The 26,895-nt window shown below is 41.2% G+C and overlaps 1 protein-coding gene across 1 annotated transcript in view; it reads right to left on the reverse strand.

The window, feature by feature from the left end:
• The window catches only part of akap6 (A kinase (PRKA) anchor protein 6), a 103,937-nt gene that overhangs the window by 15,765 nt on the left and 61,277 nt on the right, over positions 1-26,895 (reverse strand). The window contains 3 exon segments of the mRNA XM_034195123.1: positions 477-623; positions 16,287-16,407; positions 16,651-16,781. Coding sequence (XP_034051014.1) covers positions 477-623; positions 16,287-16,407; positions 16,651-16,781 — 399 coding nt within the window.

Below are 26,895 nucleotides of genomic sequence, written 5' to 3' on the forward strand. Positions count from 1 at the left end.
ACACAGGCATGGGAGCTTGCAAGTGAGCACCTTGTGGTCAGGACAACAACCACAGGACTCAGTTGTACTCAGTCCAAAGAAACAACATGGTGCCACCTCTGTGTGGGCTTACCACCCACAACGGAGGTTAGGATTAGCTGTTTTTCGGGCAGTGGACGGGGGAAATGCTATTTGGACTGACACTCTGTTATGGTACTTGGCTCTTGTAACGTGGAACATCACCTCTCTGGTGGGGAAGGAATCTGAGCTTGTGCAGGAGGTTTCGCGATACCAACTTGAAATAGTTGGGCTCACCTCCATGCACAGAATGGGGTCCAGGGTTGTGTTTTTGGTCTCTTTTCATATTCTCCATAATTACTTCAATGTGGCTGAAGGTGGCCTTTTGTCAGAACCCAGAAGCTGTCAGTTACCTGAAGACTGTCCAACGTATGTAAGAGCTCAAATGTCTTTTTATCACTTTCAGGACAGAGAGTTACCTTCAGCTGTGCCCATTTGTGTGTCAGGTTGTGGAGTTTGTGCTGGAAGTTGCTCGGCAGTTCGGCACCAACCCTCTTCAGGGATTCGACCTGATCCATCAGACCAGACCTCTTGCTGTCCATCATCATCATCTCAGACAGACTGCTCTGGAAACAGGACAGCGAGACAAAAAGAATCACTAACCACACCGTGATTCAGCAAAAATGAGTCCACACCAAACAGTCTGGATCCGTCAGGCCAAGCTGCTTCAGACTCACGAGAAACATTTTAAATGGTAAATGGACGGCATTTATGGAGCGCTTTTCCATCTGCATCAGATGCTCAAAGTGCTTTACAATAATGCCTCACATTCACCCCGATGTGAGGGTGCTGCTGTACAAAGCGCTCACTACACACCAGGAGCAACTAGGGGATTAAGGACCTTGCCCAAAGGTCCTTAGTGATTTTCCAGTAAGGCTGGGATTTGAACCGAGGATACTCTGGTCTCAAACCCAACACTTTAACCACTAGACCATTACCTTTTTTTTAAGTTTCAGTGCTTTGGTATGAAAAAGCAGGTCTGGATCTAAAAGTTTCTCCTTGTGTTCACAGCTGCACACCTGAAATAAACATGGCAGGGTTTAAACCGGGAACCTTCCGCATTGAAATGCACTTAGAGCACTAACCACTTGGCCACCACCCCTACCCGAGAACAGCAAATGTGAGAAATATCCACAATTACCAAAAAAAATTAGAATCAAGACAGTATTTTTTTTTAAGAAGACAGGCTAATAACTTTCAGCGTTGTGGGTCTTAATGACAGCAATAAAATCTTAAAAAAATTAGTTGCCAGCAGATCAAAGAGAGAAGTTGTTTTTTTTGGATGACTCACAACTGTAGATAACATGTCAAACAGGATAATCATAAACCGCTACGTTTCTGCAGTCACGACAAGGAACAATTTTCAGACGTCGTTATCCACAATCAGGACCCGTTATGTGGATACGTTTTCATGCCGTTTGTGACAGTCGTGCTGATCGCACCTGAATTTGGTTAAATTTTTGTCAGTCCATCTTATCGACATTCTCCCTTTATTGCATATAGAATTCAATAGGGATACATTAAGGCAGGAGCTTGTTTTTTTTATTGATTTATTAATGATAAAAAACAAACAAAAAAAAACTCATAAGAAGGATGGGAAATTCATGTTTTAGTATGTTTTATCAGATAAAACAAGAATTTTTTTTAAGCTAGTTCCTCTTTAACATGAGCCCGATGCGTGACAGAGTGAACTGTATGTAGCACTGAATTTGTAAGGGATGTTGTGATCTTGTCAGCCTTAATTTCACACCTTTGATTAATTTTTTTTGTATCCAATCCCCTCCTGTCATCTTTAAACTACTCTTCCTCATCATTTTCTCCCTCTTCTCGATTTTCTTCTATTCCTCCTTTCTTTTTCTTCTTAAACAACAAACACCTCATCTCAACACTTCGGTTTGTGATTTGTATCACTCCTTCCCTTCACGTTTTATCTTCTCAGCTTTTCTTCATTCACATGTAACTGTAGCTCTGAGGCCTCAATATTTTTCTTAATTTTCCTCCTCCCCCTTTCTTTTCTTTGTCTTCTTTTCATTTTCTGCATCAATAGCAACTTGATTCCATTTTCCTTGTCATTTATCATTACCATGCAGCTCATTTGAATATTTAAATGTCTCTCTAAATGTGTGCGTCTGTTTTTGCTGTGCTGTCATCACAGAGGCGGCAGCCATTTTTCAATGTCGCTGATTCTGATAGAGATGCTATCGCTCAGTGCGTCGCAGCCATCCATCCTCTTCACTTAGCTAATAGCCACGCCACAAGAACGAGGAATCGACAGCCGAGGAAAAGGCAAATGTGTCATCTAACAGTCAGGAAATTATTGGATTTATTCACTGATGGCAAATATTGATTCTGGGGTGGGGGGTTGTTTGTATGAAGGATGCCGCTGATCCAAAGTCAAAGAACAGAGACACCTATTAAAATTCATGTGATCCAAACTTTGAGATAAGTGTTGAGAGGGGAGAGAAAAAGAGATGCATGGATGAGTGGATGTGATGTATTCACGCCTCAAGACAATCTGCATGCAACAATGGCTGGAGAGAGAGCGAGAGAGAGGATGAAGGACAGAAAGGAAGAGAGATATCAAACTAAAGAGAAACGCAAGTTGAAGAAAATTTTCCAAACTTTGGGTTTGAACCCCCCCCCAACCAAAAAAAAATCCTAAACAGCAACGGCAAACACGAGCGCTGTAAGAGCACAATATCCCCCCGCTGGAAAATGCTGCTTTGGTACAAGTGCTTGCTACATTTATCCAATCCAATCCAGTTTATTTATAGAGCACATTTAAAACCAACAAAGTTGACCAAAGCACTGTACAAAGACATAAAATAAACCAATCAATCAATAAATAAATAATCACACGATAAATAACAGTGGCAACAATAAAAGTTTTTTAAAACAGTAAAATCATCAACCCTCTAGTCAAAAGCCAAAGAAAACAAGTATGTTTTAAGACGAGATTTAAAAACTACAGGTGACTCCGCCTGCCTGATACAGAGAGGCAGGTCATTCCGCAATCTGGGACGAACAGCAGAGAAAGCTCTATCACCTCTACGTTTGAGCTTGGTCTGAGGAACTACAAACCGAGCTTGATCTCGTGACCTAAGAGAACGTGATGGGGAATAAGACACGAGCAGGTCAGACAGATACCGTGGAGCAAGATCATTAAGACATTTAAAAACAAACAATAAAATTTTAAAATCAATACGATAGCGAACAGGCAGCCAGTGAAGGGAAAAAAGAACAGGCGAAACATGGTCACACCTCCGGGATCCAGTCAAAAGACGGGCTGCAGCATTCTGGACCAGCTGCAGCTGTGCAAGTGAGGCCTGGCTAATACCAGTGTACAGTGCATTACAATAATCCAGTAGCGTCATAACAAAAGCATGAATTAAAATCTCCAAGTGATGCCTTGAAAGTGAGGGCTTAATCTTAGCTAGCTGCCTCAGATGAAAGAAACATGCCTTCACAACAGCACTGATTTGTTTATCAAGCCTAAAATCTTCATCCATTCTCACACCAAGGTTGCAAACAGTAGATTTAATACATTGTGCCAATGGTCCAAGGTTTATTGAACAACAACTACCTGCTTTACTTGGCCCAACCAGAAGAACTTCAGTTTTCTTTTCATTAAAGAGTAGGAAGTTTGCAGACATCCAGTCTTTAATGTTCTCGATGCACTCTAGAAGTTGATTGGCACCAAAAGCATTCTCGCGCTTTAGGGGCACATAGATTTGACTGTCATCAGCATAAAGATGAAATGACACCCCAAATCTATGAAAAACTGATCCCAGCGGAAGCAAATACAATGAAAAAAGAAGTGGCCCAAGAATGGACCCTTGTGGGACACCACATGACAGAGGAGCTGAGGAGGAAACAAAATCTCCAAGTCTTACACAAAAACTCCTATCCGTTAAGTAGGATCTGAACCATTCTAGAGCATAGCCCTGAATGCCAACCACATTCTTAAGGCGATCCAGGAGGATCTCATGATCCACTGTGTCGAACACAGTGGTCAGATCCAACAACACCAAAACAACAGTGTGACCAGAATCAGTGGACACCAACATGTCATTAAAAACCCTCATCAAAGCTGACTCAGTACTATGAAAATTCTTAAAACCTGATTGAAAGACCTCAGGGATCTCATGCTCATCTAAAAAAGCTTTCAACTGATTAAAAACAATTTTCTCCAACACTTTTGACAAAAATGGTAATTTAGAAATAGGGCGAAAGTTTTATAGATCACTAGGATCAAGACCAGCCTTCTTTATTAACGGTTGAACAACCGCATGCTTCAGGCTAGCAGGCACTACCCCATTTATCAACCTTCCATTAACACAGTGTAGGACAGAGGAAGCCGTTGTGGGAAACACTTCTTTGAACAGACGCAAAGGAATAGGATCATTGGGTGAGCCAGCAGGCTTCATCTGACACATCACTTTTTCTAAACAGGAGAGTGTCACAGGCTTAAACTGATACAACATGGCTTTACAAGTGACAGAATGAACACACATCTACAGATGGAAGGCTAATAAGGGCCCTAGTTGACACAACCTTGTTGATGAAAAAAATTTAAGAAGTTTTCACACGCCACAGGTGAGGCTTCAATGCTCTCGGGCTGGGGAACATTAAGAGCCGTATTCACCATGTTAAAAAGAACATGAGGGTTGTGTCTATTAGCTGTAACTATATCAGCAAAATACAGAGCCTTAGCAGATTTTTGATAGCTGGACCAACAGTCCTTTAACATTTGAAAGGAACTTTACAGCTTATCCTTTTCCATTTTCGCTCAGCTCTCCTGCACTCACGTCTTGCAGCACGAGTAGATTCATTTAGCCAAGGCTCAGATCTGGGTCTGGGGCGTCTCATTTTAAATGGAGAAACACGATCAAGAATAGACTCACAGGTAGAGTCAAAGCGTATGAAAAACTGTTCAACATCACAATCAAAATAAGAATGGTTCCTAACCAACGGGGAATTGTTAAAAGCCACAGAGAACTGGGCAGCAGTGGTTGAATTGATTACACGACAGCGGCGCGCAGGAGCGCACGGTTTGACAGTGTTGCATAAATAAGGCCTGTTAAAAAGAATTGGCGCATGATCAGAAAACACAGCACCACAGACTTCTAAATTACACACGGAAATACCATAAGTTAAAACAAGGTCCAGTGTATGTCCGTGTACTTGTGTAGGTCCAGAAACACACTGCACAAAGTTAAAAGAGTCAATAAGCTTTTTGGATAACATTTCAAAGAACTGGACCAAGTTTCCTGAAATTTCTCCTAAAAATGTGACAGAAGTTGATTTCAGAATGAAGGCACCAACTCATGAAACTGGCAGTGTCTAGGTTTGTTAATCAAGGGCTATAACTCTGCCAAAATGTATCAATCTTGTACAATATTACAATATTCATATTATCAGCCTATAATAAGGATTTGTACCATGTTTCACAAAATTAATCCTGAAAATGTGACAGGAGTTGATTTCAGAATGCAGGCACCCAAACATGAAACTGATGGAGTCGAGATTTGTAAAGCAAAGGCCATAACTCTGGTAAAATGAGCCCAACTGGAACTATATAAAAACATGTGCATTACCAACCTATAACAAGGACTTGTTATATATAGGTTGTGTTGGGGCCCTTGGGCAAGGTCTTTAATCCCCTATTGCTCCCGGTGTGTAGTGAGCGCCTTGTATGGCAGCACCCTCACATCGGGTGAATGTGAGGCATTATTGTAAAGCGCTTTGAGCGTCTGATGCAGATGGAAAAGCACTATATAAATGCAGTCCATTTATTATTTACTTGTACCAAGTTTGACAAAATGTGAGAGGAGTTGATTTCAGAATGCGTATACCCTTTTCAATTTGTCAGTCTCTACGTACGTACATACATCACCACAACATCACACAGCCAACAGGGGATAAACATTCAAAATAAATAGATCTAGAATTAAGTCTGGTCAGAATGTCAAATGGCATGAAGGAGCACTGGTTCAACTGTGATCTTTAACGTTCATTACTCTTTCTCTACAAGTCCCAAGTCCAGAGTTTCATCTGATAACTGCCACCAAGCTAAAATTTTGCTGCTGTCTAAATACTCCTTGACCTGTCCAGATAATGTCTAATTTTTTTAATCCTGTCTTGAAGCCACACTGTACCACTTCTTTCCCACTCTGTGCAGTAAGGGAAGGTAAAAGGCATTTCTACAACCCTTTGGTAATGGGGGCTGCGTTGTTAAAAGCCAAAAGTCCTGGCAATTTCTTGATGAGTCTTGCTGAAATGGGTACTTCCAGACGTTGCTACAAATAGGGAAGACGATTTTATGAGCTTGCCACGAGACTGCAATGAGTGTGCAGGAATGGAGCCAAACTGCTGTGGACATCCACACAACTCTTATCTGTAGTCACATGTGTAACCAAGAGTCCAGAAGTCTCAACAAATTGTCACAAATGAATGGGATGGCGTAAGTTCTCCAAAGGTTCACGAGTGTTGACCCGCTCAACAACTGTGGAAAGTGGGAACTGGCCAAACAGTCTAGATATAGAGGGATTGGACATGATCTGTTTAATATTCTGTCAGCATGTGAGCAAAGGATTATTAGGTCGATTCACCGTCAGACAGGAAAAACACTTACATGCCCTTGACCAATGTCCTTTATCCCAAAGATGCTCTGTGCGTGTTTGTGTGTTCCATTTAATTTTTGTGTTTGACAGTCTTCATGTTCACCTTTAAACATGTTTTTGTTGTCATCTTCTGTGTTCCAGAAACCTCTTGAAAAAGTATCTCAGAAGGTTTTTTCTGTTCAATATAAAGTACATGTGCTGAACTGTGTACATATTTACAAACTGAAATACGTTTCAGTTAAATTAATTCCAAGCGTAATTGCGTTAGCATATCGGGATACTAAGAAGAGAGAAAAAAGCTGAAGAAAGAAGAAGCCAGCGGGAGGAGGAGGTGTTTAATTTGGTCTCCATATTAATGAGAGGGAAGCTGAAATGTCAGCAGAAATGCACTCAGACATGAAAAACATTTATTGCCTTCTGAACAGTCTTCACATTCATCTGATTGCCCGAATTGGAAGCTTCCAAAGAAACACATCTGTTGTCACAGCAACTAAACTTTGAATGACCAGATCCTCATCCTTGAATGAATGAATCTGTAGCATTGTTCTAGTCCATCTTTAAACCTGATGGAACCACACGTTGTTTTCTGTGCTGCTGAGGCTTTCTGGAAGTTTCTCTTTAAAGAGGGTAAAAAAAAATCTCTCTAAACAAGATAACTGGCAACATATTTTATTGTCACCACGGAAACGATATGAAAGCGGAGGTTAAGTAACCATAAAATCCGACTCCGCATTCAGCCTCAGCAAGAGTGTGAGACAATGAAACCCCTGAGAATGAATGAATCAGCCAATGAAAGCTTAACCCGAAAAAAAAAAAAAAAAAAATCACTGCTAATATAAAAAATTAATTCAAACATCAACAAGGACACTCAACCTGTAACGAGGTCCAAAAACATAATATTTCACAAGACCTGGGCTCTACACTTAGCCCCGGAGAGGAACACGCTGGCAAAGTTGGGGGCCAAATGTAAACTAATTTAACCAAATAATCCAAGTATATATGGAGTATAAATATTTTATATGGAGTATCTGCTGATACAGAGTCCTGATCAAATACTTTGTGCTTGCACAGAGCACATTAAAGTCAATCCAATGTGCACACTTGATAATTTAACAGCTTTGCAGTGCATTAAAAAACCTTCAATTCAAGCAGTTCCGTTATGGTTTATTCTTTTTTTTTTTTTTTTAAAGGTAAGTAAAAACGCTTGTTTTTTGTTTATATGGCTCCTTAATTCCACCTAGTGACACTCAGATTAATATTGACTGAATGTTTTAGTTGTTCAAAATATATTTACCATAATCATTATTGTTACTGATGCTGTTAACAGTAGTAGTATTTGTAGTGGTATGTGCAAAAACACTTCAAAAATGGATCTTTATGCTCACCCGTCTGGCTACATTCAAAAGGTCAAAAAGAAGTCAGTGTCAGGCTGGATGGTCAAGAATGGCAGGACACAAATGCACGGCTCAAGCAGACAGCTCTAGTTTTCAGAAGACTTTATGATTGTGGTTAGCGGAGGTCAGCACACGAGTAAGCAGTCCAGACAAAACAACAGTACAAAAATCATCAGGCAAACAGGCGTGGTCAAAGCAACAGGCAGGAGGTCAGGTACACACAAGGAGGCAGGCAGGGCTATGGAACACAGATATAGAGCTGGAATGAAGGCACAGGGCACAACAAACTGGCAAGAGACAAACAACCTCAGTGAGCTTATACCACCCCAGGTGGCAATCAGCAAATCAGAAACAGGTGTGCAAGGAAAGCACCAGAACCAGGGCGTGGCCAGAGAGAGAGACAGAGACAAGAGTAACAGAGACAGTCAACCCCAAGCAGAAAAACCCAGCAAGAGAATAAACAAACCAGGCCCAACAAAATACACAAAATAACAAAACAAAATAAAACAGATAACCAAAAACTCAACTCCTGACAGTCAGCAGGCCACAGAGCGTTCTCTTATCGTGCACCTGTTCTGTGGAACAATCCACCTGCTGAGATAAAACAGACCGATTCTCCGGACTCTCTCAAATCCAGATTAAAGGCTTGTCTGTTTTCCCTTTCATGTGAATAACAAGTTAGTGTTGCATTGACACCCCCCCCCACAATTCATTTTGTTAACAACATTGGAGCATATCTCAGTCTCATCATATCTAAACTCTGGGTCTGTTAGTGAAGCAAAGGGCTCGCCAGGGACGATGTTAGCATTCTGTTTGTGATTCTGTTTATTTTAGTGTTGCGAAATAGTGTTCGGTGAGTTGTTAGTTCTGGCTGATCGGTTCTGCTCTCCCTCCCTTTCTTCCTCTGAGGTATGGTAACTGATTCTTCTGTGGATCATCACGAGGAACTGAGGGCCTTTTTCAAGGTTCCTGTCTGAAAAAGATTTTGGATGACAACTGCTGAAGGACTTTTAGAGTTTTCTTTGTTGTACTTTATTTGATCTTTGTTATCATTAGTTTGATCTAAGCAGTGGGTCGCCCCTCTGAGTCTGGTCTGCTTGAGATTTCTTCCTCAGAAAACACCAGAGGGAGTCAGCGTGCCTACTCTTTCAAGACACAATGGGAACGTTATGTCGGTGTCTGGACTAACAATGAATCATCCATCCATTTTCCAAACCCACTTTTTCTAATTAAGAGCTGTTATTGGGGGGGGTGTCAGTGGTGGAGAGGCAAAAATGAATGAGTCTGAGTAAAAGGACACAGCCACAATTTCAATATTCAATGATTATTTTCAGTCTTTGCTGCAAGTGATAAAGTGCTGCTGATAAGACTTGAGTTCTTGGTGATGACAACATTCAACTTCATGATTCCTTTTGGGAAGAATCAAACTAAAGAGGAGCACTTAGCTCAACTGCTAAACCAACTGTCCAGAAAGCAAAGGGTCAGGCTTTGATTCTTCTCTGCTGTTGAGTGTTGAGATGTCATTGAGCAAGATATTGAACAACAAATCAAACTTGAACAGGTCAGGTCAGGTCAAGCAGGCTGAGCCTATGCTTTGGCTGGTGTCACGGATTATCTCATGGAATTGCTACACGTCTTGACTGACAACCCCTATGGTCATGAAATTTGGGTAATCACCAAAAGAACAAGGTCGCAGACACAAGGTATGAAAACAAGGTTCCTCCATTGGCTATCCAAGTTTACACTCAAAGAAGAATGTGTGCGTGTTTTAGGTTAGATTTTTTTTTTGGCACTGAAGAAATTTGCTCCAATCTGTGTCCCTCAAATGTTTCAGAGAAAAGTCCCATGACTGCATGAATGTTTCCTCACTCATTCACTCCCATTTGTTTTCTCTCTGGATGGAGGGATTGTTGGAGGAGGGGGTGAGGTTAGTACGTTAGCAGCACTGAGAATTGCAGCAACAATTACATGTGAAATTAGCTCCGCCTTGCAGCCTGCAGTGTAATTTCAGTCCTGTGAGGTGGCACGCTCAACTGTCTCTAATTAAACTCTGTGTGTGTATGTGTGTGTTTCCAAAGATCTATCTGAAAGAATTTGTCTGTTGCTTCTTCTCGTGGAGAAGCAACACACTGAAAGAGAGGAGTTGCAAAAAATCCTGACAAGAAATTTGACCAAAGACATGAAGGACACTGAAGCGTGGAGCCGTTTTATTATAATGAGAGTTTTAAAATTTACTTGGATCAAAGTGTATTTTGGGTTGGGACGGGGAGAGGGGTGGTTGGGGGGGGGGGGGGGGTAACTGATGTCATAAAATTGAAGCTTGTAAATAAACGATTTGGTCCGTGTTCGCGCAGCAACTTCAGGCTGTGAAACCTAAAACACACAGCCAAAGGCAGATGTGACTGAAGGTAGAAATATGACATCACTTTAGACACATCAGCTCATATTTCATTGACAGCAGAGTGAAATTAACGGAATAAAATAACCTGCTACTCAGCGACGTGCAGCAGAAGCAAAGTGAAGCAGCCAACGTTCAGCCGCCGCCGAAGGACACAAACTGTATCACAGAGCGACCTTGGACCGAGGTCCACATCAATATTTTAACAGCACAGTTGACACAAAAAAAGAAAGAAAGAAGTATGCCCTGTGATTCCAAAGTCATCTAAAATTCATGCACGTACCATCACTGCCATGAATATTCATACAGAGATGAATATTTGAGCGTAACTCCTATAGAGAAATTAGCTTCATCTTTGCACTTATCAATAATTCGCAGGCCAGGTGAGTCTCAGTGGATCGCAAATAAATTATGTTTGCACAAAAAGACAAAAGTTTGGAAGTTACGCAGTGTTGCTTCTCAGCAGTGCATTGTGGGTAAGGACGGGATGAGACTGGAGTGATTCATAACAACACCCAGCAGAATTGAACTGAATCCAGATCAGTTCAAAAAATCCACGAACGCCTGACCAGGACTTGTAGGACATGGGTGTGAAAGTTGGTCCAGCACTGGCCGGACTGACACTGATACGTTACACCAGGATTTGAACGTCGTCACCAAATGGGCTGAGACTGAACACAAAACCTAGTGGTCATCATTTAATGGCACTATAAATGATTTAGCTGCAGTAGATGTTGCACAAGCTCCAACATCTGAGACCAAAGCACCAGCATCCCTTTGGCCAACCCCGCCATCTTTCACTCGAGCAGAAGTAAGGTCAGTTGGAGCCTGTTAACAGGTCCAAAGCCTCTTTAGTTGGGACAAATCAGACCAAACCAGACAGAATGCGGTTTTCTGGGGGAGGAAGTTCTGGAATGTCAGACTGTTCCATCTTAAATGTGGGAAAAGGGGAGTGGAAAAAAAGAGCCGGACTCTCTCTAACCACATTCTGTGATAATTGTGTATTCTGAACAATGGAAATAATTTATCAGGCTAAATATTTTAGGAAGAACTAAAATCATTAACTCATTGTGTGTAACTGAAGGAAATAGTGATAAATTATGCAGAGTGAATGACAGACTTTTACTCTGACTAACAGTATCTATAATAAATGTTGATGACAGAAATAACAGATCATGAAAAAGAACATTTCTCTAATAAATGAAGAATGTTTGTGGTCCATCTTAATGAGGGCTCCACACACTTGAATCATCCCCCTCCGCCTGAACAAATTATTTTCTCTGCTACCAGGACAGATATGATCTATTATTTCTTGATATCTGAGTGTTTGCTTTAACAATTTATTTTGAGGAATCGAGAATCTGATATGGAGATTTTAAAGTGATGCCCATCAGCATACACACTGCTACAAAAATCACTACTATTCAAGCAGAAAACTAAAACCTGTAGTTATAAACTAGACAGGAAAGACCAAATGAACATTTTAGCTTCTGGAATACAGTATAATTAATTTTTAGCTGTGATGGACTGATTTGGTGGACTGAATGACTTACCTGGACATGATGTGAAGTAGAACACAGAGTGTTAATTAACATTAGATCATGAATGATCACGACCACATGTTGGGAGATTTATATATAATGAATTTACAGCTACTGTGTGCAAAGATGTACAGCTTGTTTCTTTGCACCTCACATAAGATTATTCACTTTCATGTCTTCATGATTCACGTGACCTTGTCCAAGTTGTAGCTAATTAATCCTTTAACAAGCCATTAATCCTTTCATGTCAACATCACAGCTCTGTGCACCTGCTGCACTTCAATTTAAAGGACAGGTGTCACTCCGATGGATTGACATGATATTCAGACAACAATACATCCAACTCTAATGAACTCAGTAAACCAAATCACTCAACGCACAGCAGCGGTTTTGCACTATTTTCTACTGCTCAACTATTAAAGTTTACTGGGACATGTCCCAGTGGCTGAGTGCTCTCCTTGCAACCCCATTTTGCATTGGGCGTGACAACAGGAGCCTAAATGTGAGTTTTGGATGAATTTCTGTCAAGATGCTGCTGTTTTCCATTCTGAGAAATCAAATCAAATCAAATCAATTTTATTTATATAACGCCAAATCACAACAAACAGTTGCCCCAAGGCGCTTTATATTGTAAGGCAAAGCCATACAATAATTACGGAAAAACCCCAACGGTCAAAACGACCCCCTGTGAGCAAGCACTTGGCGACAGTGGGAAGGAAAAACTCCCTTTTAACAGGAAGAAACCTCCAGCAGAACCAGGCTCAGGGAGGGGCAGTCTTCTGCTGGGACTGGTTGGGGCTGAGGGAGAGAACCAGGAAAAAGACATGCTGTGGAGGGGAGCAGAGATCAATCACTAATGATTAAATGCAGAGTGGTGCATACAGAGCAAAAAGAGAAAGAAACACTCAGTGCATCATGGGAACCCCCCAGCAGTCTAAGTCTATAGCAGCATAACTAAGGGATGGTTCAGGGTCACCTGATCCAGCCCTAATTATAAGCTTTAGCAAAAAGGAAAGTTTTAAGCCTAATCTTAAAAGTAGAGAGGGTGTCTGTCTCCCTGATCTGAATTGGGAGCTGGTTCCAGAGGAGAGGAGCCTGAAAGGTGAAGGCTCTGCCTCCCATTCTACTCTTACAAACCCTAGGAACTACAAGCAAGCCTGCAGTCTGAGAGCGAAGCGCTCTATTGGGGTGATATGGTACTATGAGGTCCCTTAGATAAGATGGGACCTGATTATTCAAAACCTTATAAGTAAGAAGAAGAATTTTAAATTCTATTCTAGAATTAACAGGAAGCCAGTGAAGAGAGGCCAATATGGGTGAGATATGCTCTCTCCTTCTAGTCCCTGTCAGTACTCTAGCTGCAGCATTTTGAATTAACTGAAAGCTTTTCAGGGAACGTTTAGGACAACCTGATAATAATGAATTATAATAGTCCAGCCTAGAGGAAATAAATGCATGAATTAGTCTTTCAACATCACTCTGAGACAAGACCTTTCCAACCTCAGAGATATTGCACAAATGCAAAAACGCAGTCCCACAAATTTGTTTAATATGCGCATTGAATGACATATCCTGATCAAAAATGACTCCAAGATTTCTCACAGTATTACTAGAGGTCAGGGTAATGCCATCCAGAGTAAGGATCTGGTTAGACACCATGTTTCTAAGATTTGTGGGGCCAAGTACAATAACTTCAGTTTTATCTGAGTTTAAAAGCAGGAAATTAGAGGTCATCCATGTCTTTATGTCTGTAAGACAATCCTGCAGTCTAGCTAATTGGTGTGTTGTCTCTGGCTTCATGGGTATCATCTGCGTAACAATGAAAATTTAAGCAATGCTGTCTAATAATACTGCCTAAGGGAAGCATGTATAAAGTGAATAAAATTGGTCCTAGCACAGAACCTTGTGGAACTCCATAATTAACCTTAGTCTGTGAAGAAGAGTCCCCATTTACATGAACAAATTGTAATCTATTACATAAATATGATTCAAACCACCGCAGCACAGTGCATTTAATACCTATGGCATGCTCTAATCTCTGTAATAAAATTTTATGGTCAACAGTATCAAAAGCAGCACTGAGGTCTAACAGAACAAGCACAGAGATGAGTCCACTGTCTGAGGCAATAAGAAGATCATTTGTAACCTTCACTAATGCTGTTTCTGTACTATGATGAATTCTAAAACCTGACTGAAACTCTACAAATAGACCACTCCTCTGCAGATGATCAGTTAGCTGTTTTACAACTACCCTTTCAAGAATTTTTGAGAGGAAAGGAAGGTTGGAGATTGGCCTATAATTAGCTAAGATAGCTGGGTCAAGTGATGGCTTTTTAAGTAATGGTTTAATTACTGCCACCTTAAAAGCCTGTGGTACATAGCCAACTAATAAAGATAGATTGATCATATTTAAGATCGAAGCATTAATTAATGGTAGGGCTTCCTTGAGCAGCCTAGTAGGAATGGGGTCTAATAGACATGTTGATGGTTTGGAGGAAGTAACTAATGAAAATAACTCAGACAGAACAATCGGAGAGAAAGAGTCTAACCAAATACTGGCATCAATGAAAGCAGCCAAAGATAACGATAGGTCTTTGGGATGGTTATGAGTAATTTTTTCTCTAATAGTTAAAATTTTATTAGCAAAGAAAGTCATGAAGTCATTACTAGTTAAAGGAATACTCGGCTCAATAGAGCTCTGACTCTGTCAGCCTGGCTACAGTGCTGAAAAGAAACCTGGGGTTGTTCTTATTTTCTTCAATTAGTGATGAATAGTAAGATGTCCTAGCTTTATGGAGGGCTTTTTTATAGAGCAACAGACTCTTTTTCCAGGCTAAGTGAAGATCTTCTAAATTAGTGAGACGCCATTTCCTCTCCAACTTACGGGTTATCTGCTTTAAGCTGCGAGTTTGTGAGTTATACCACGGAGTCAGGCACTTCTGATTTAAGGCTCTCTTTTTCAGAGGAGCTACAGCATCCAAAGTTGTCCTCAATGAGGATGTACAACTATTGACAAGATAATCTATCTCACTCACAGAGTTTAGGTAGCTAGTCTGCACTGTGTTGGTGTATGGCATTGGAGAACACAAAGAAGGAATCATATCCTTAAACCTAGTTACAGTGCTTTCTGAAAGACTTCTACTGTAATGAAACTTATTCCCCACTGCTGGGTAGTCCATCAGAGTAAATGTAAATGTTATTAAGAAATGATCAGACAGAAGGGGGTTTTCAGGGAATACTGTTAAGTCTTCAATTTCCATACCATAAGTCAGAACAAGATCTAAGGTATGATTAAAGTGGTGGCTGGACTCATTTACATTTTGAGCAAAGCCAATCGAGTCTAACAATAGATTAAATGCAGTGTTGAGACTGTCATTCTCAGCATCTGTGTGGATGTTAAAATCGCCCACTATAATTATCTTATCTGAGCTAAGCACTAAGTCAGACAAAAGGTCCGAAAATTCACAGAGAAACTCACAGTAACGACCAGGTGGACAATAGATAACAACAAATAAAACTGGTTTTTGGGACTTCCAATTTGGATGGACAAGACTAAGAGTCAAGTTTTGAAATGAATTAAAGTTCTGTCTGGGTTTTTGATTAATTAATAAGCTGGAGTGGAAGATTGCTGCTAATCCTCCGCCTCGGCCCGTGCTACGAGTGTTCTGGCAGAAGATTCAACAGCTGTGTCAGGAGCAGTGGCTACTGCTGTCATTGGATAAATGTGCAGAGGGACAACACTTTCTCAGAGTAGGATTCACTAAATGTGCACACACAGAAATGCAGACAGGGGAGAGAAAAGCTCTGAGCACAGAGGGAGCATTGTTTCATTCTCTGCAAATAAGACATTACATTTTTACACAGAGTAGCTGATGACTGCTTCATTCATTTGCAAACATTTATAGCATCATGAAAGTAGTTGTTAACTGAAACAAAAAACACATCTAGCTATTTGAAAACAATCTCACTCGATATGATGTTAACTATTATAGAAGATGCATAAAATACTACTAGCTACCAGATTTTGTTCATGTGTTTCTCTGGACATGATCCAGCATGCAGGTACCTCAGTGTTAAGGACCCCAGCAGCTGGAGAAGGTCAAGGACATGCTTACATAAAGGAAAACTAATTTCAATTCATGCCATTTGTTTGAAAACCTGATCAAAATTTGTGACAAAGCTTAGGGCCCTGCTCGTCTGTCTGGTCTGCAATGGGTCCTCTGAGTCTTCAGGGCTGTGTACCCCATTCTTTCATGAGTGCGACAGTTTTTACCTTGTAGAGGAGCTGTTTTTGTTCCTCTGACATCATCAATTGGTGGCTGTCTGCTACCATGGCATCCATGTCCATCAGCCAATCCCAGAGCTCCTGGTACTCTGCCTGGACCTCCTGCACACTGAGACAAATAGTTCAAAAACTGATGTCAAGTTGTATTTTGTGTTTTGGGGAAACAATCACTGCAGAGGTTTTTTTTTTGTTTTTTTTTGCTGATTTTTGGTTGTGTGTATTCTTAATGTTATGAGTCAGAGTGATACATATTTCTCAAGGAGATAAAAAAACAAATTGTGCTGTTTATATCATGACAAACTAAATCAATTAATCGCCTGATTTTTAACTGACCCTATTCTTCTGAGTTTACCTGTTGTTTCTGGTCAGCTGACTGCACCACCTCCTGCTGGTAGATGATGGGTATTGCACACTGCTCAGTGTGTTGACCATTTGCTCAATGGTGTCTCTGTGGACATGGTTCTGATCCAAAATCAGCTGCACCTGGACCACACAGAGCAAATACACAATGTCAAAGCCAAGGACACAGTTTGTTGTTGGAAGTGATTTTAGGAAAATCTGAAGCTGATTTGTGGATGTAACGGGGTTTTTTGGACACGCGTCTGCAAACACTGCTTCAGATAAATCTGTCAAAGTTTTATTAAGCAGACTTTATCCAAGTTATGGTCGATGATCAGGTGATTAGACTACAAGCACAAATTCTAAGACTGGAGAGTTTACAGTGCGTGAAAAAAGGAAGATGTAAAGTAAAAAAAAAAAATGACACACAAATGAAAAATGTTCATATTAAAGTCCAAAGCAAGATGAAGGAACTTCGAATGTGGATTTTAAGTTTATTCCTGGACATAATTTCAGCAGGCAGTCACCTCACTGAGTCTAGTCTGCTTCAGGTTTCTTCCTGTGAGGGAGTTTTTTTGTTTTGTTTTGTTTTTCACCAAAGTGCTTGCTCATGGGCTGGGTCAGGTTTAAACACTTTGACTTTATTTATAGTGGCAAAGTAAGCTGAGTTTTTTTTTATTGATAATAAAAAAACGTGATTTAATTATTTTAACATTATCAATTCATTTATAGAGCGACAAATCATAAGTAACTCCAAGGCGGCACACACAAGTCGGGTTGAAACCTGACCGAGTTGATGAGCAAGCAAATATGTGACAGCGGTTTAAAAAACAAAACAAAACCTTCCTCACAGGAAGAAAAAACAAAACCTTCCTCACAGGAAGAAATCTGAAGCAGACCAGACTCATACCGTACGAGTCAGATCTGAATGCACACACTGGCACCACATCCATCACACCACAGAATCACTCTGGGTCCAGCAAGCGAACCACCCAGGCAGATAACGAGTCCATTGTGGGTGTATCCTTGACCTTCTCCGTCTGCTAGGATTAACTCTGAGGCACCTGTGTGCTGGATCATGTCCAGTGAGACACACCACACAGACAAAATGTGCAGCTGATGTTCCCTCATGATATATTAAGTAGATGTACACTGTTTGCATGACAGAATATAAACTGCTGCAGCAGCTCCAGAGCTGAAAACAAAAGTTTGACCTTCAAATGATTAAAAATACTGTGCACTCCAACGCAAGCAAATTAGCTCCAGACAATTCGCATTTATCATGATTGCTGCAAGGACACAAAACAAGGCGGCAGTGAGAGCTGGAGGACAATCAAGATTTTAGAATAAATTACTGATGAATGACGAAACATCTATTCTGTGAAATTCTTAGATATCAGACAGAAAAACAGACAACACTTAAAAAAAAAAAAAAAATTCTCTCTGTCTCCTTCCTCCACCAAAAAAAAAAAAAAAAAAAAAGTGTTTTACGACAGCCGCCATCTGCTGCCGTTGTCCCCGAGGGTTTTCTTCTGTGGATTATGACTGTTTCCATGACAACGTGCTCCACACAGCTCCTGAGGGAATTCGAACTATATATAAAAACAAGTGCCTGAATGAACCTCGGAGACGTGCACATGATCCTGACTCTGGTCTTCTGCAGTGGGACACAAACTGGCTTGACCAATCAGAATGTTGTGTTGGAGATAACAGCTGCTAAAACGACACCCGCGAGGGCGTTCATCACCGTGAAGACCGCTGTGACATGACAGCGTCCTGGAGATCCAATGTGAATTGTCCTCCGGGGGCAAACTAAGACAGTGTAGACTTAAAACATCCTTTTTTCCCCCCAATATTTTCAGTGTTAATAAAGAACAGCCAAATCGGAAAACCTCAACTTCAAGTCAGACACTAAAATTTTTCAGAACAAAACTTTCCCATTCAAAATAATTTCCAGTTGTCACAGTAACGCAACCCGTTTCCCAGTCACATCTACAGATGGTATGTTGATGACATCACAATGTAGGACAGGGCCTTGTGCTTTTACTGTTCAAATTTCAAAAAAATTATTATTCACAGGGCTGTGCCTTCCTGGCAATGTCTTTTCACATAATAACAGGTAATATCAGCTGAACACTTTGTGAGCAAACGTGTCATCGTTTCAGCCACAAGTGGCGTTCAACATCTGTGAGAGTGCCACACTGCATTCGAGCGGCAATCACGCAATATGTAAACAGTCCACGTGAAATACAGCTGACACTCGGACGGCATGCATTGATGTGTAGTTTGTACCACTTCAGTGAGATACCACATACGAATTTGTCGCTCATTTGCGTGCTCGGTTGCTAATTCCCATCTCCAATTGCTCTAGGGAAGGTGCGGATCCAGTGGTTAAAGTGTTGGGCTTGACGCCAGAAGATCCTCGGTTCAAATCCCAGCCTGACTGGAAAATCACTAAGGGCCCTTGGGCAAGGTCCTTAATCCCCTAGTTGCTCCCGGTGTGTAGTGGGCGCCTTGTATGGCAGCAGTCTGACGTCGGGGTGAATGTGAGGCACTGATGTGTAAAGCGCTTTGAGCGTCTGATGCAGATGGAAAAGCGCTATATAAATGCAGTCCATTTCTCTCAGAAAGTTGCAGCCCAGTGAGATAACACCCTAAAACCCGTTGATCTTAACAACAACAAAACTGTCACCGAGCAGGATGAAACACCAAATATGGGTGTGTTTAGTTTTCTATACGACTTTGTTGATGCAACTGTTTATTTATGTTCACACACACACACGCACACACACAAACAGCAGAGTCAAAATAAAATCAAAAGTGGTCCGAATAGGTCAAAGGTCGGTGGGGCTTTGATGGATGAGAGAGCCGTCTGATTTTAATGATATTTGGAGAGATGAAGATTGTGTGACTGTGATGATTAAAGAAGCTGCAGATGCTCAGCGTTTCTCTTTCTGCAGCAGCAACATCTCGCTCAAAGCAGAATAATTGTCAATGAATATTTAACAAGGTTTCAGATGGAAGGGTGGCCCCTCCCCTCAGTTATTGAGGTTAGCGATACGCCATGGTTAGTAATGCGTTCAGCAGTCAGCGGATTAGCAGAAGGAGAAGATGAAGTGCAGAATAAATTGTAAATAAAAACGCTGCGCACCCTCACAGAAATGCTGGTGGACACTTCTCTGGAGTTCTCAGCCGCCGTTTCATGTCAGTTTTCCTTTGACTGGACTCAGAGATTATGAAATTGAAACTGACCACTGACAGCACCTTGGTCCCACCTGATCCTGAACAGGGGACTCACTGGATGCAAGCATGATTTCTAACGGGGCTTCTTCATATTTTATTTTGGTTTGGACGCAGTTGATCAGGCTGCTCTGCTGGACATCCTGAGAATTACAGTTAAGTTGCTGGATTTTATCTTCAGCCTCTAAAGTAGAACTGTGACCTCCCTGAGGAGTGGACAAAATGCCCCGGGCTTCTCCACAGTGACCTCTGGGGCTTGTCAGGGATAGTTTCTGGTCCCTGGTCTGTTGACGGCCTGCATGCACTTGAGTGTATTTGTCATTGGGGGAAAAGTTCACAGATCTTGACTCTGCACATGATTTCCAAGAATCCTGGATCAAGAGGAAGATCCAGAATTTTAAAGAGGTCTTTGACTCATTCATCAGAAGTGTTTCTGTGTGATGACAGAGTCGAACTAGAGACTGACTGATGTCTGCAATGACATTTGTGTCTCTAGGAGTTTTGCCAAAGAGGACTAAGAGATGTTTGGAAAAAGCTTATGGAGATCCAAGGTTGTTGAAAACAGTGATCCCAAAACGTTTGTACACCTGGACAAGGGGCTGTTGTGGTGCTGCCAACCTTCATCAGAGGGCACACAACACTATAATCCAACAAGAACACACGTTAAGGCATGATCATGCAGAAATTGGGCTGTATCCTACGAGTCTGTGCATGCTCAGATTTCTGGAAGCCGTTCTTTTCCAACATGAGGTGTCACACTCACTACAGTCCAGAACTGTCACTAAAGCTCCACACGGACACTGCTGTGGATGATGTTCACAGATTAGACACCTTCTGTGAACATAAGCAGCTACAATGTAACCCATGGCCATCTTCAGGGTCCTGTTGGAGAACTTGTAGATGCCATTAGCACTGTTGTTGTGTCCATGTTCCAAGACCTTCACCCAGACTACATGTAAAAGCCTTCATTCAAATCAGTCTCCTCTTAAAATGTAGCCTAATTAAAACTGGGCCACCAAACAGATGTCAGTCTGATGAACAGACGTGTGATGAATCCACACTGACAGAACATCTGGCTGCAGTAGGTCTAGTAGTCTTTATGTGGTAAACATTAAGTAGGACAATGTGTAAAAGGCAATGCATAGTATATACACAATAATGTGTGTGAGGTATTTGTATAGTCTGTGTGTAGGTCAGCTCAAAGGTGGGACAAAATCACCAGCAAGTCACTCTCAAGTCATGAATCGTCAAATCACAAGTCTCAAGTCATAATGACCACCAATTGTTTGCAAGCTGACTTGAGACTTGCTGATTCATGACTTGAGAGTGACTTGACAGTGACTTCGACCCACCTCTGGGTCAGCTGCTCTGTAATATTTGTGCTTAAGGTGTGGTAGGTTGAACTTCCTGAGTTGACACAGGAAGTACATCCTCTGCTGGGCCTTCCTAGTGACCGGGGTGATGTTGGTAGTTTACTTGAAGTCATGCGACGTGGTGGACCCCAGAAACAGGTTGTTATGACCATCCCAGAGGACCAGCTGTTCAATCTCCAATCTGTATGCAGACTCTTCATGTCAAGGATGAGGCCAATGACTGTTGTGTTGTCTGCAAACTTGAGGCGAACCTTGGGAGTCGACAGAGTACCTTTTCCCATGATCCAGCTATGGATGCTCAAACCAAGATCCAGAAACTCCTTGTCACTGATTTCTTGCAAAACAAAGGAACACAGAGTCACTTTTATCACAGTTTCCAGATCAGTGGGGACTGAACTTGTCTTCTTCAAAGGAAGTTAATACGATGAAATTAACCAAGATCAGATGAGTACCTCTGGAACAGTCAGTCACAGTGAAACTGTGCGTATTCTCCCTCCCTGATGTTGGCGTGCACACAAAGGCAACACCAGAGACATCCAGAGAGTGGCACATAATGAACTCATGAATATAATCTGATTTTCATGTTTGAATCTTCAAATGAAAGATTAATAGTTTTTCTTTTGTTAAGTAAATTTAAAAACTCCAGTCATAACATTGTGACATGTTATCAGGTCAGTGTCATCAGACTGAAAGGGGTCAGAAGGCGGACCAGACTCAAACAGAGGACACACAAGAAGAACAATGACAAACGGCAGCGGAGGGAAGCGAAAATCAGGAGAGAACACAAGAGAAGGGGAACAAGATCAGACAGAGAGAAAGAAAAGTGATACCAATGGAGTGCAAACCTGTCGGTAGTGGTGAAGCCTAGATGTCTGATGGGCAGAAGGTTGCAGCACATCAGACACTTCAATGAAGCAGTTAGAAGGCAACAGCAGGGCCCAATATTCAGGAAACTCCATAGAATAGTCAGGACTGTTGCTGCTCCCACACCCAAAGACAAGACGCATCATCTTCCTCAAATGTCAGTTATCAGATCAGTGTCAGTTTTCAGATCAGCATCATCTTCAAATGTCAGTTATCAGATCAGTGTCAGTTTTCAGATCGGCATAGTCTTCAAATGTCAGTTATCAAATCGGTGTCACTTTTCAGATCAGCATCATCTTCAAATGTCAGTTATCAGATCAGTGTCACTTTTCAGATCAGCATCATCTTCAAATGTCAGTCACTGCTATCTTTAAACATCAGTTATCAAATCACTCTCATCTTTATCAGACCAGCATTACGTTTAAATGTCAGTTACCAGCTCAGCGTTTGTCAGTTAACAGAGCAGCGTTACCTTTAAATGTCAGTTACTAGCTCAGCGTTCATCAGTTAACAGAACAGCGTTACGTTTAAATGTCAGTTACCAGCTCAGCGTTTGTCAGTTAACAGAGCAGCGTTACCTTTAAATGTCAGTTACCAGCTCAGCGTTTGTCAGTTATCAGACCAGCATTACGTTTAAATGTCAGTTACCAGCTCAGCGTTCGTCAGTTAACAGAGCAGCGTTACCTTTAAATGTCAGTTACCAGCTCAGCGTTTGTCAGTTAACAGAGCAGCGTTACATTTAAATGTCAGTTACCAGCTCAGCATTTGTCAGTGAACAGAGCAGCGTTACCTTAAATAAAGTCAGTTACCAGCTCAACGTTTGTCAGTGAACAGAGCAGCGTTACCTTTAAATGTCAGTTACCAGCTCAGCGTTTGTCAGTGAACAGAGCAGCGTTACCTTTAAATGTCAGTTACCAGCTCAGCGTTTGTCAGTTAACAGAGCAGCGTTACCTTTAAATGTCAGTTACCAGCTCAGCGTTTGTCAGTTATCAGACCAGCATTACGTTTAAATGTCAGTTACCAGCTCAGCGTTCGTCAGTTAACAGAGCAGCGTTACCTTTAAATGTCAGTTACCAGCTCAGCGTTTGTCAGTTAACAGAGCAGCGTTACATTTAAATGTCAGTTACCAGCTCAGCATTTGTCAGTGAACAGAGCAGCGTTACCTTAAATAATGTCAGTTACCAGCTCAACGTTTGTCAGTGAACAGAGCAGCGTTACCTTTAAATGTCAGTTACCAGCTCAGCGTTTGTCAGTGAACAGAGCAGCGTTACCTTAAAAAATGTCAGTTACCAGCTCAGCGTTTGTCAGTGAACAGAGCAGCGTTACCTTAAAAAATGTCAGTTACCAGCTCAGCGTTTGTCAGTGAACAGAGCAGCGTTACCTTTAAATGTCAGTAACTAGCTCAGCGTTTGTCAGTTAACAGAGCAGCGTTACCTTTAAATGTCAGTTACCAGCTCAGCGTTTGTCAGTTATCAGAGCAGCGTTACGTTCAGATGTCAGTTACCAGCTCAGCGTTTGTTAGTGAAAAGAGCAGCGTTACCTTTAAATGTCAGTTACCAGCTCAGCGTTTGTTAGTGAACAGAGCAGCGTTACCTTTAAATGTCAGTTACCAGTTCAGCGTTTGTCAGTTAACAGAGCAGCGTTACCTTTAAATGTCAGTTACCAGCTCAGTGTTTGTCAGTTATCAGACCAGCGTTACGTTCAGATGTCAGTTACCAGCTCAGCGTTTGTCAGTGAACAGAGCATCGTTATCGCCAGGTATCAGTTCCATGGAGCTCCACCAGGCTTCTCCACCCCACAATCTGCCACCTGTAAAACTGTTGTTCTGATGATTGAGGAATCTGATTTACCGCCTCTCACAGGTTGAATCACCAAAACAGGCTCCACACCTCCCATCTATCCTTCACTGCTTTATTCCACACTTCACCCTTTCATCACTCTGCTTGCCTGTCTCATGTCTTGTTTTATCTCTTTTCTCAGTGAGTCCATCTGTTCACTTTCTCTTCCAACTTATTTTCCTTTTTTGTTTCTCTCCTTCTACACTGTTCATCTCTCTCTATCTCTCTCTTTGCTTCACTCTGTTCCAGTCTTTGGCTGGTTTTTATATCTCAATCCTCATTTCATCACTTTCCTCTGCACTCGTTCTCTTTCAAACTGTCATCATTCCACCATTTCTCCACCATCTGTTCATCATGATATGTGCCTTCTGAAGGAGAAAGAATGAGACATGAGAGAGAAATGCTGATTGGTTGGTATTAGACAAACAAAAGTTCAGGTCTCACTTCAGAAATTATCTTTGAATATATGAGGAAAATTTAAATAACTTGACAGAATCAATGACAACATGAATTTGGTTCATATTTTTTGACGCCCCACAGTGACTTTCTTTAGACACTTTGTACTGACTGAGGCAGTGCAAACGAGGAAAAAAAAACTTTTCTACATCAGTTTTACAAAGTTTTGAGCTGAGCGAGACAAACTCATTTCACTTCTCTCCAGGCGGCGGTTTGTCCTCCTTGTTAACCGACTGCTTCTCCACTTCTCCAACAACTTTCATCAAAGTGAAATACTTGGGTAATAATCACCATCGAACAAGGTAATAATATAACACCAACCAACTGTGGCTTCAAAAAACACTTTGCATATTCACTTTTACCATCCACGTAATTAAATATTTGACAAATATCAGGAAATTAAAATTAAAACCCTATCAGCTGACTCGCTCCCTGCATTACAGACCTCAAAGTGCCGGTGGCAAAGGCACAGAAAGAGCCGGTGTTTTTTTTTAAACTCACTTTATAAATTACATTTTGGAGTGCTGCAGCATGCTAATACCTGCTGCCACCCGAGCACACTGCGTTAATTATTTCTTATTGCTGTTATTTGCATATTTCATTTGGCTGGTAGGAGGGACGAGAGCCACGACTCAACAACTGCTGGAATCAAAGAGAGAATCAGTGACCGTGCGAGAAGACCAGCACTCATTTAGTCGCTACTGGTGATAATTAACAACATCAGCTTTCAGAGTCACACGTCGCCTGATGCAAAAAAGGTCAAAACTGTTCTTAAGAGCTCCACATTTAAAGTTCATTTATCAAAAAAACGTTCGTGGACATGTTAAACGATTTGCCACTTGATGCAGAAATAAGTTAAAAAGTAACTTTCCTCCCTGGATGAATTTTAAAACGGAAGCCGCTGTGACGAACAGAAAAAGCCTGCAGCTTCCGACGTGATCGCAAACAGGGATTAAACACCAACACTCACACTTGATGCAGCTGCAGCTCCATCACCTTCAAACCTTAATCTGAATTTATGCAAAGAGCTGTGGCAAAGCCGCAGGAGGACATGAGCCATCTGATTGGTCTGATCAGGTACCAGGCACCGGTCTAACCATCGGTAATATGATTTAAACAGCTGGAATAACCCCGGGCCAGAATTTAAATCAGTCCAAAGAAGTCACGAGTTTCTGTGCAGCTTCATGAATCAGACGGACTGAGACGCTTCTAATCCAGTTTCACTGATTTCAATTTGCTAACGAAAATTAAATTCAAAACTTGCCATGATCCCCAGTGGTTGCCTCAGCTTCTTACAAATACCAACATAAAACAAACAAATAGTAGACATTTAAAAATACAAAGAAACCTGGAATTCAGCAAGTGAATCGCTGTCTTTTATCTTCTTCTGTATGAAATAATACAGAGAATGACTCTGACACTGACAAACAGCAAATCTCTAAATGTTTTGCCGTGTACATGCAACCATCAGCTCGAGGGTGCTTATTCTGGCAGATTGAAATTTGGCCCAAGGTTTAAATTTTTTTAAAAAAAAAAATATATATATATATATATACAACCCCTGGCAAAAATTATGGAATCACAGACATGACACAAAACTAAAGTCATTTCAAATGACAACTTTCTGGCTTTAAGAAACACTATAAGAAAACAAGAAAAAAGATTGTGGCAGTCAGTAACGGTTACTTTTTTAGACCAGAGGAAAAAAATATGGAATCACTCAATTCTGAGGAAAAAATTATGGAATCACCCTGTAAATTTTCATCCCCCAAACTAACACCTGCATCAAATCAGATCTACTCGTTGACACTGACCCTATGCCATGACACTGACCCTATGTGTCTTTTTACAAGGAATGTTTTCGCAGTTTTTGCTCTATGGCAAGATGCATTATCATCTTGAAACATCCCCAAACATCCTTTCATTTGTCCAAAATATCAACGTAAACTTGTGCATTTATTGATGATGTAATGAGAGCCATCTCCCCAGTGCCTTTACCTTACATGCAGCCCCATATCATCAATGACTGTGGAAATTTACATGTTCTCTTCAGGCAGTCATCATTATAAATCTCATTGGAACGGCACCAAACAAAAGTTCCAGCATCATCACCTTGCCCAATGCAGATTTGAGATTCATCACTGAATACGACTTTCATCCAGTCATCCACAGTCCAAGAATGCTTTTCCTTAGCCCATTGTAACCTTGTTTTTTTTCTGTTTAGGTGTTAATGATGGCTTTCGTTTAGCTTTTCTGTATGTAAATCCCATTTCCTTTAGGCGGTTTCTTACAGTTCGGTCACAGACGTTGACTCCAGTTTCCTCCTATCCGTTCCTCATTTGTTTTGTTGTGCATTATTCGATTTTTGAGACATATTGTTTTAAGTTTTCTGTCTTGACACTTTGATGTCTTCCTTGGTCTACCAGTATGTTTGCCTTTAACAACCTTCCCATGTTGTTTGTATTTGGTCCAGAGTTTAGACACAGC

The sequence above is a fragment of the Thalassophryne amazonica genome, chromosome 19 (assembly GCF_902500255.1).
Source record: "Thalassophryne amazonica chromosome 19, fThaAma1.1, whole genome shotgun sequence".
Classification (NCBI taxonomy): domain Eukaryota; kingdom Metazoa; phylum Chordata; class Actinopteri; order Batrachoidiformes; family Batrachoididae; genus Thalassophryne; species Thalassophryne amazonica.